Here is an 11533-nt window from a genome sequence, read left to right on the forward strand (position 1 = left end):
CATGCTACTCTGTAAAGTACCAGGATAATATAACATTACACTTCTTACATTATAGTGATTAAGATTTACATATAATTGATTTTTAATTCTGACACTTTAATAAGGAACCCAAAGAAAATCCTCTATGACCTGTGGTTACTAATATCAATGGTTAGTAACTACTCTATTGTGAATAGAAACATCTTTTATGACCCATTAGGGCGTTAGAATCTCATTAGGGTGTAGGTGAGGAATGCACGTTGGCGCCAATATTCGGCGAATGTACGAGCGGCCCGAATATCCGTAACCGCGAATCTCGAATGCCGAATGCCAAATGCCGAAAAGCGAAATGGTCGGACCCCGCTCGGTGTGACATATTGGAATGTGACTCCATTTATCCCCGCTTCCTATTGGAATCCGGAGTGACGCGGCAAATTGGAAATTGCGGTTCCTATTTTTGGCCGTTATTGATACCACCACTTGTAACATCGCGCTCCGATTGTAACACAAGTTAATATCGACCTTTACAAATGTTACGGAACAAAGGAATGATAAATTTGAATCTTCAAACTTCATGTTTTCTATTACAAATTCTAATTATTTAAATAATGCTTAACGTAATATTATCGAGCATCGAATAGGAGAATATGTTTTCCATGTAATAGTAAAAAAAATTATAGCTTTTACCTACATTATTTGAATATGTCATGGTAAAGATAATTGGTATAATACCATCCAAAGCATGTACCGTAAATGCTACATTGAGATATGAACTTTTGCTTCATTTGCTACAAAAAACATAATATAAATAGATCGTTCGTAGCATATAAACAGATGTTCACATAAACCGAAAACCAACGTCAACAAACCAAACACACCGCACTCGGCCGACAGAATCAAAACGCGTGAAGGATCGTTTAGTTTGTGTTGAGTTCTGCAACTCCACAACATAACCCTAACAGAATTCGGCGCGGTCCGGCCACGGCCGTCGGGCGCGGCTGCACGCATCACACGTCAAAGCGGAGTAACTCAACCCTCGCTTGCCATATTAAATCACATTTTGACAAGCGTACCGTGAAAAATTAATCGAGTGTCGTCGAGTGAGCGGGCGGTCGGGAAAAAAAGTTGGAAATGCGATGGCATTTCGCGTGGTCCCCGGGTGCCGAAAGGTCAGGCGGGCAGCCGCTCGTGAAATGTCTCGCCCGCGGACAGCGCGCCGCCCGCCGCCCGCGCCTACCGCCCGCCGTCACCGCCCGGGTAGCGACTGCGACGCTCGCATAAACAATATCGCCGGGCCCGCAATGAAACAATGGCCGGGACTTTCGTGCGGAAAGAACAGCACTTTAATTTTTCTGATTGCAACTGTCCGGCTGAGCGCATAGCTCCGCTGATTGAAAGGAATTACAATTAAAGGAAAGCTTACTCTCAAGTTCTACGTACAATTAACAACTATACAGATAATTTCTTGGTTTCCATATCACTGTTGTTACCGACATTATTTTTAATACTTCAAAAATTCAAGTCTTAGTACCGAATAGATGCATAATTTCCAATAGACATATAGAAATCACGAGAATTGCATATCATATTTACTTGCATATTTTCGGTTTCCAGTTCACATTGCAGGTCCCACACAGCCATGCGCAGTGCGCTATTAATTAATCTTATAATTCATGATCGCGCTTTATCTTATAATAAACGAGATTCCATAATTATAGAAGGGTGTAGAGCGCCAGCGTCCCCCACATAGTTACCATTTATACTTATCTAACACGGAATATGCCAATTAATCTCGCAAACTGTTTTATAACTAAGCCCACCATGTGTTACGATTCACGAAGAACGTTTACCTTTTTTTGGAATTGGATATTTTTTAAATATGATTGCATAAAACACATCTCGATTATTTCAAAATTTACATTGATTTAGTGATTGTTTATATCACCAAAAGATAACTTTATAACTTAAATACTTATTTCTTTTGCACCTTATAAGATACTAGCTGTCGCGGATTAAAAATAGACGTTGGCCGATTCTCAGACCTACTCAATATGCTCACAAAATTTCATGAGAATCGGTCAAGCCGTTTCGGAGGAGTATGGGAACGAAAATTGTGACACGAGATTTTTTTATATAAGGTAAAATGAGGCAACGGTTATGTATATCCAGCCTATAGCCAACTTTACAATGAAATGACTTATTTATAATTTGATTCAAGCATAAACTGTGGTCATGTAGAGATAGAAGAATTTATCTGTAATTTTACGTATGATTACAGCCCGTGAGAAAACACACTTGTACGGAGGGCTTTGCTTAAAAAACAAGCCGGAGTATGAGCAATGCGCGAACGATTCATCACACACATCACTCTATTGTAGATGTTTTACTATGGAGGGGAATCTTCATTAACCGTGGGTTTTCGAGACCAAAATCTCTGATTAAAATATATTGTTATCTCTGTTTTATTAAAGATAATGATAAGGATGACTATAAACTTTATAAGAAGATTTTGATCTCATAAACCCAAGGTCTTTTACTATGTTGCGAGCGATCGAATAGCTAATCGAAACAAATGTAATTACAAGATTTGAAAAAACAAATGAGACGTTTTCTTTAATTTATCATTTGTTTTGATACCACGCCTTTTACAATAATCTACGGCATAACGTAAAGAAATGGTTTGTCGATAACATTCATGGAAGCAATCCTTAACAAATCTATTAATGTAACTACTACCTAGTCTCTAATGATCCTAATTTGTGCAAACACCAATCATCGGATCGATCTAATTAAGTGAATACGACAGACAACAATGATCTTATCAATATAATGAAATCAGAGTTTGTTCTAATGGCGCTTAACCAAACATTTAAATTTAAAAACTAATCCTAATTTTACGTTAAGAATATTTGTATGACATTTAGATACTAGAGTGTACAAAGGGTCAATTTAATTCAAAATCTTGAAATTTTTCATTAGTTCTGTGTGAAAAAATTATGTTTCCATGTTTCACATGCCATAGCTTGAATATCTTACAGTTTAATAAGCCTTCAGTCTACATAACATCTTTATATGACGCATAAAAGAAAGTCGTGTTAGTTACACTATTTATAACTCAAGAAGGGTTTTACCGATATGGCTGAAAATTGGTGAGGAGGTAGCTTAGAGCCAGGAGACGGACATAGGATACTATTTATTCTCTTTTTATTTAACATTCTAATATTATAAATGCGAATGTTTAGATGGATGTGATGTGGATGGATGAATGGGCGTTTGAAGATATTTCTAGAACAACTGAACGGATCTCGATTAAATTTGGCATATGTATAGTCTGAAAGAACACATAGGCTACACTAATTAAGTTTGTTTATATATCCACGCGGACGGAGTCGCGGGTGACAGCTGGTTTATAATAAAATTTCAAACAAAAATAATCAATTTGTAATCATATAATAAAATTTTATGTGTTTAGAATTCCCTAATCAACATGATACCAAACAACTATACACATTTCATTATTAATTACAAACAATAACAACGAAACCACCCATTCAATCGAACCGTATCAAAACCCGAGGTGGTTATAATATTATTATTACCGTCCTAATCAGCATACATTTCCACCGAACAATTTCCAACCGAGCGATCACATAACAATATCCGACACTAATAAAGGTCTCAATCCTTTCAGCTGTACGATATTGTCTACTCTAATTGGCATTAAAATCCACCGAAAGAAGTGAGGTAACCCCAAACAAGCGCTTATCAACACATCAGTGCACTAAACCCGCGTTGTTACCCCGCCGCATCCTCGCCTCATGCCGCATGCCCGCCTCCGGCCTGCAGCAGCTAATGAATATAATACTTCGCCCCCAGGTATAACAGGGTCGATTAAGATCGGCCACCACAATAATTAGCTCATCAAATATCCTGGATACAGTATGTTATATTAAAATGAACTCACCTTAAATTAGGTTAACTAATTTGGTGATAGTCAATACGAATCATGACACGTCTTACTTCTTAGGAAAAATCTTTTGAGTACAATAAAAGTTAGCTTTGCCTTTACCTACCTATTTAATATACTTACCCATATCCTCATACTTGTAGTAACTTACTAAGTTGAAGTTTCTATCTTATTATGATGTTGTGCGAATAAAAAATTACTTTTTAAAATTAAGCAGCAACTTTTAGTGGACGTATTTTTTTAATGATAATTATTTTTAAATAAAATTTTCTTATTGATATTTTCGAAATCATAATTTTAAAAAGTCCCAAAATAATGTGCCTATTTGAATATTTTAAATAAAATAACACAATTAAATTTAATATGTTATGATTGAAAATAATATAACAGCGATGTCCGTGCATCGTCGAAGGGTAAAGCCCTCTGGGGACGCGTATTATAACCTCGCATAATATCTGCGTCGTCACTCAAGCGCAATAAATACCCAAATAAAGCGCAAATAATACCCAAATCGCTCATCACCGCCGCCGTACCTCCCCCAACTATAATTATCTATAATCAGAAGTTACCCCGTCTGTAATCAGTCCGCGTACGTCGCGCAGTATTCATTACAATCACTATGATTTGCATTACCGTTGACTTTGATTGCACAAAACGCATGTGTTTATTTTCATTACGTTCTACTAATATTGTTTTACTAGCTCTCGGCCGCAACTCCGTCCGCGCGGAATTAAAAAAAACTTAGTGTTAAGTCTATGTGTTCTTCTAGACTATGTTCTATATCTGTGCCAAATTTCGTCTAAATCCGTATAGCTGTTCCGGATATATCTTTAATCAAATATCCATCCATCCATCCGTCTAAACATTGGCATTTGTAATATTACTAGCGGTCGCCCGCGACTCTGTCCACGCGGAATTTAAAAAAAACATAATTAGTAGCCTATGTATTCTCCAGACTTTGTTCCTTTCAGCCGTTCTGGAGATACCTTCAAACAAACATCCATCCATCTAAACATACGCATTCATAATGTTAAGTATGATATACTACTACATACGTTGCATAATTATCGATAGATTATGTATGTTTAAAAGCGAAGACATGTAAAGTAACATTTTCAAACAAATGCAAAACAATGTAACATCACCTGGCTAGGCTAATCGCTAGGTGACATATTTAGTATAATATGTAAAACCTACACTAAGCGTGTAATTAACGACTTTAAAGTCCAGTTTACATTCCAATCCAGCGACTTACATTGCAATGTTATGCGCTGTGTATGTACTACGAAAATGCGGTAGGTTAAATTAAACCCATAAATTATAGAATGTTAAGGTTTTCGGAATTTTAATTTATATAAAGTTATCTAATACTTGCTTTAATGCGTTAATACAATGCGTAATACCCACGTCATAAATTATATGCGTCGAAAATACGTTCTGACCCCGACCTCGAGTCGATTAAGCATCACTAGGTCTTCCTTCAATTTCATATTTATAAACGGGGATTACGCAAAAATGCCAGCGTAATGGATCACCTACAGGACTTAGGCCGGCGATCCGTTGTCGGACACGCGGGGGGGTGAGGAAGGCAAATTTGAGAGGGGGGACGAGGGCGGCAAGGGTCTGATCGCCGCGCTCATCCATCACGCGGCTCACGCATGTGAATTGGGGCGTTTTATCTGGAGATAGCCATGGATGGAGCCTGGATACCTATTTAAATATTTTGTCGTTTAGCGCAAGTTTATGCTTGTAATATAAACACGCATTATGACGTTGCTAACGATCAGTAGTGTGCTATAAAAACTTCATATAGTGTATTTTGCTATAACCTAGCATCGAATTAATATTGGGTACATTTAGTACTTACTTAATGCTTTTCAAAGTAATGAAATGGAATGTGTAAGTTAGTTAGGGAGTTAGCTTTTTTTAACTCGTATTTGATTTCCACAATAAAACTTGAAGTATCTCTACTAACGATGTTAAGTACAGAAACAAAACAAAAACTTCAATGCAAGTTTCATCGCTACGCAGATGAAATGTTTGCAATAAAATCAACAGGGCAAATTTCGACAAGCACACTTTTAAACTGTACCTAAATGGCTCTTGATATTCTTTCGCTACTGTTCCTCGAATACCTTTTAAGTTTGCCAAAAAAACACAAGTCCTTTCATTAAACATTTCCCTGCACCGAAAAGTTTATCCTCGGATTTGTTCGAGCTGTGATTAGTCACTTGACCACTCTTCAGAAAAAAATGTATTATCTGTTTGTTTAATAACAAACGGTACGTAAAAGAGTGTATTTGAGATATTATTCTATTGTATTTTATTTTCTAGTGATCACTGATGTTAAAGAGCAGAGGAAGCGACAGGAAATACGAGAGACTTTTATTTGAAATCGATAACAGTCCGTATCGAATGCTTCTAACTTCTAACAACAGACGACATGACGCGACGTGACGCGCCGTGACGCGTCTATCACCACGCCAGTGAAAATGGCGTCTTCACGACGTGACAGGTAAAATGAACGCGACCGATTGACACTGCGACACGTTGATGTAGAGGAGTCGTTCTAGTTTTTGTTTTACAGTTATCAAGAACTTTATTGTCATACAATTAAAGTATATTTTACAATGATTTACCCGAACGTTTGTCGTGTTTTTGAGTGACCGTGATTGATTGGAATGATGTTCCATTTCGCGCGACGTCTTTGTGATGGAACTGACTATTAAATGTGCTTTCTTTATACTATTACATTATTTGAACGAATATACGCATCTAGTGGAATTCGTCAGTAATACACCCTTGTGGATAACTAATGTCTAATATTGGAAATAACCAAATAATCTTGTACAATATATTACTTTGATAAATGGTAATGCACCAATTTGCCATATCAAACGGGTTGCGACTCAAAGCCCCGATTGTTTCTACTTCCTACTGAAACTCTGATGCTTAAATCGTGCGTGTATTGTGCTGCGGTGAACAAAGCGCTTCTCAAACTTCGTAAACAGGTCCAATGGAAGAGAAAAACATGAAACAACACAAGTCGCCTGTGGTTTTTTGCAAGCAATTTCAATTAATTTGGTACTATTTCCGTTATAATGCTAAAATAAAAAGCAAACAAATTTGTTATTTTTATTCAATTATCTTCGATTTCAATTATGATTTTTTTTTGGACAATAAAACCTTGTTTGATTATTTTGCCGAAAGCCTCTCTGGAATATAAGCTTTCTGCTCTCATCCCACAACACAGAAAAAAAAGGATTTCCTGTAAAAAAAATGTTGAATGCATATTACAGTAAAAATGGCAGGGGCTGCTTATAATCTGGGCATTGATCGACGTAATCGGCTCCTAATCGAGCTAATTGTTTCCTCATTAAGTTGTATAAATAGAAATGTAACCCAAATAAGTCTGAACTCGGTGTTCGGCGTCGCAACCGCCCTTGAACTGAGCTCGCGCGGAGGCTCTCGCGCGGCGTTAGGCGGCGGGCGGGGGCGCGCGGGCGCGGGGCGGGGCCGGCGCGAGGCGGCCAATCAGCGCCCCTTCACATTTTTCAGCCCCCGCCCGCATCGCCGGACGCTGCCCAAAAACAAAAGGATCAAAGTCGGGGAAACCTATCTCTTTCTTTGTGAGGCCGGCGAGCGGGCATCGATGAGAGGATAGATACAGTGTGTCGCGCGGGCGCGAATCGATAAGCGCTCGCCTCCCTCCCGCCCCTGGGCCCCTCACCCCGGCCCCGGCCCCGCGCACCCGCAGCCCCCTCCCGACGTCGGGGCGCCGCCCGCCGGCCATTTGCACGGATGTTTACTATTATTATTTTATTGAACGGACGCTCTAAGTGGCAATATAAGATTTACAAATTATGTGGACGAGGATCGAACCTATGACATCGACGCGTTCGCGGCCAAGTGACAACGCGAGCTCAAATTTACGATATTAATTTTGACTCTCATAATATAAAACATTAAGTTCTCAAGTCTATAAACTGGCAATTAGTATAAGCAGAGGTGGTTATGGCGACCTGCTTTTCATGCAACTTAAAAGGCTATTAAGGGTCATTATTCACTGAATATTGTTGATCGAACGTCACGGATTTATGAAGCGTTCTGACAGCATGCCAGTTATGAAACTACTGAGAAATACATAACCAGCGAATAGGTAAACACTGAACTTACTGTATTTTTTATTACTCCCATAAATACCTACTTAAATTCAAACCTGACGATTTTCTAACACGCACAAGACTAGATAAAAGATTAATATTGTCTATTGCTATATATACTGTCTAAGAAAACTGTATTATATGTAGGATAAGAGAAACTTTAAAAACGTACAGTTAAGTTAAGGTATAGGACTTTTAAATAAGCTTGGGGTTCGGTTCTGAGGTTACAAAATTGTTTTTTGTACTTATAAAAATTAAAACGGTTTATATCGTTATTTAGCGATAAAATCAATGAGAAAATGGAGAAAGAGAGAGAGAGAGAAAAAAAAATGCTTTAAAGTTATACTAAATAAAAAATTTAAAAATAAGCGCAATGAAAATTATAATTAGTGGATTGCTAACATCCTGTTATGACCCATACAGTTATTACCCACTATACATCCTCTCTGTATCGCAAGGTTAACTGTAAGAGAACTCTTTTAGAGTTAATCTCACCTGTACATCATTGTATTTCTATGTAATGTTACACTATGTACTTTAAACTGTGTACAAAGCTTAAATAAATAAATAATAAGGTAAGTTTGACTTTAACCCTATTCTTATGTGACATCATTTGTGATACGGGTTATAAATAACCAAGACGTCAATAACAAGTTAAGTCGAACAAATCTGTATAACTCTGTGATACTTAAAATCCGCTAAACTGCTGAATTTCAATATATTTAGCATAGATATTGATAGAGAAACTTTACAATTATGGGCAAATATGGGCAGCAGTCACTTCGCTATTTCAGCGATATCAGGTGGCCGCTCGCTCGTTTGCCACCTTTTGATATAAAAAAAAAACAATTGCACACTGATGGTGAAAGACCAATAGGTTTACTAAAGACTTTTTTTAACTGATTCTAAAACAAAAAATCAAAAATGTGAGTTACATTATATTATTGGTACCTAAAAAGCCATCAGACGAAGTATTTATAATATAAAGTTAGAAAAAAAAAACAGATTTCTACGTTGTATTGAAAGTATTCAGAAAGTCTACGATATTATAAATAGTATTATGTTATTTCTATTATTACTCGCATAACAAACAAAATAGATCTTGATTTTGGCATAATGGTACTCGTGAGATTGCAAAATGTCTAAAAATAACATAGTAAATTCTAAATCGTTCAGTTCACAAGTGTCCACACTGTTTTTGATATGCCTAGGCCAGTCCGATGATGTAACGAAGTTCGTTACTCTCCGGTCGATTATTTTAATTCATTCTTCTTATTAATTTTAACAAATTAATGCCATTCTGCAATTATGCTATAATTATTTATGTTTATTTTTTGTATATACCCATACATTTTTTGACAGCATTGCTATTGGTCTATTTAATTATTATTTATTGAATAAATACGTATAGTTACTATAAATTTGTAGGTATATTAACTAACACTTTTTACAATCTCGTACATTTTGCTAGTAGTTTTATTTTGTACCGAAATCTACCATAATTTCAATTAATTACGAAACTTATTAATAATTATCATAATTCGAATTCGTAAAAATCTGTGCATTTTCAAGAGCTTCTGGACCGCTTAGTTTATTTTAGGCTTCTACAAAATAAAAATCATCAAAACCAACCAACAACAAAGGCATTAAAATACAATCTAAAAATGGATGTACGTGAAAAGTAGTGATGAACGCCATCTGTTTCGCGTATGCCGAACTAAAATAAGCTAGTAGTAAGTGCTGCCATCTATCAAAAAGCATTCGGACGTTGGTGAAAACATTATGAAAACTAGAACATAGAGGGCACCGCTGCGAAATAGGTGAATTATTCAAAGTTATTTAAATTTAAATTCAAATAACAATATTAGCCTCTTATTATCAAAATAAATTATAAATATCATAAACCAGGACTGTTTCATTGATACATAATATGAACTTTTCACTTTTCGAGCTTTTCTTTGTTTGCTGCGTAATAGACTGTTTTACCGACCTCAAACCATTTCCGCTTGCCGCTTGAAGACATCACGCAAACGCGAACTCGATGTAATGTAGCTAACTTCATTTTATAAATGTTCGATCTCCTTCAACTACGTTGAGGCTTGTACATTTTGGAGATTACACTTTTCGGTAATTATTTTTTTGCTCATTGAAACAGTGCAGTTTAACATATTATTATTCCTATTCTAGTCAAAGGTGAGTGCGATGAATTAGTGTGTCCTGTGACTGGAATAAATTGGCGCGTTAGATTCTGTCAACACAGCATAATGTTCACATGCTGTGGGGTTTATGCACGTGTAATTACAATACATTTGTCCATTTCCATTTGCAGAAATGGCTCTAAGTGTTGCACTACCTCTACCTGGATTGGAGTCGGAAAATTTCAACTCCTTCAGCTCGTTCATAGACATAGCGGGCTTGTCTCAATCGCAGACTAGTCCGAGTCCGTCTGTCTCTAGCGAGTCTAGCGGTATCGGCTCGCTGGGGTCTCTCAAATCCGAGTCAGTGAATAGCGACTCCTTGCCTTCTAGTCCTCAAACTACGGAGAAGGTAAGCATTATCCCTATTTTGTCCATTTTGTTTGCATTGGCCTTGACCTCTCTATTTTCATAATATTCTATAATGGCGAATGTCTTCGCTAACGTTATTGTGTACAATTGACATTTGATAACGGAAAGATTTTGCGAGTCGTGGGGTTAAAGATTGAAATATGAGATAATGATATCGTAATTAAATTAAAAATAAATGATAATATCTAACCCTATTATAGTTATTACAGACATTACGTCAAATTTGTTTCTATAAATATAAATGTCAGTGGTGTAACTAGCAGTGCTAATCTGATTTTCTTTATTGTTTTTTTTTATTTACATTTATAACTTTTTGATATTTCAGAAGGTATTCGAACCATTCGTGCAACCTCAACCACGTCCAAAGGAACAGAAGGCTGAAGATATCAAAATAAAATATGAGCAACGCGACGTTCTCAACCTGATGGCTAATCTCACCGATTCCCGATGGAACTACCGTGCAACAGTGCTGCCACCTAAGGATCCCGCACTGTTCTTCGCCAACCGCTCGCAGTATCACCGGTTGGGGCCGTTTGGAACGCACACACAGTATGTAAAAGACGCTTGCCATTTCTGTGGCTTCTCTTGGGTTGTAGCTGCCAAGGATTGAGGTGACAATGTATCAACACAAACTCCTGAACAAACGAATGTTGAATGGGTATGACTGGGACACATCAGGGTGCGTACCAACTTCTATCTTCAAGTAGTTTGGTGTTTACATCGCCATACCCATCCAGTAAATCAACGACTACAGTTCTCTTCAACTGACGACTTATCATTTTATTTTTAAATGATAGGATACTCCACTTATCTTTGGAGTTTTTGTATTTTCACATAATCGTAAATGCTTTAAGTTT

The 11533-nt window shown here is 37.0% G+C and overlaps 1 protein-coding gene across 2 annotated transcripts; it reads left to right on the plus strand.

Moving 5' to 3' along the window:
- The first annotated feature begins 10121 nt into the window (after positions 1–10121).
- Positions 10122–11320, plus strand: LOC106127684 (uncharacterized). 2 transcript variants are annotated; one of them, XM_013325874.1, is made up of 3 exons: positions 10122–10302; positions 10439–10656; positions 11002–11320. In XM_013325874.1, exons 2-3 carry the CDS (start codon positions 10441–10443, stop codon positions 11284–11286), a joined length of 501 nt encoding a protein of 166 aa, XP_013181328.1. In that variant the 5' UTR covers positions 10122–10302; positions 10439–10440; the 3' UTR covers positions 11287–11320. The 2 variants fall into 2 exon arrangements, with proteins under 2 accessions (XP_013181328.1, XP_013181327.1); XM_013325873.1 differs by having other exon boundaries at positions 10122–10236.
- The last annotated feature ends 213 nt before the right edge of the window (positions 11321–11533 follow it).

This window comes from Papilio xuthus, unplaced genomic scaffold, assembly GCF_000836235.2.
Source record: "Papilio xuthus unplaced genomic scaffold, Pxut_1.1 DF824655.1, whole genome shotgun sequence".
In the NCBI taxonomy this organism is placed as follows: Eukaryota; Metazoa; Arthropoda; class Insecta; order Lepidoptera; family Papilionidae; genus Papilio; species Papilio xuthus.

Excerpts from the sequence above, each read along its gene's own strand:
- LOC106127684 (XM_013325874.1), top strand. The coding sequence starts at position 10,441 with ATGGCTCTAAGTGTTGCACTACCTCTACCTGGATTGGAGTCGGAAAAT. Across the intron at positions 10,657-11,001 it reads GTCCTCAAACTACGGAGAAG|AAGGTATTCGAACCATTCGT; the intron begins GTAAGCATTATC and ends TTGATATTTCAG.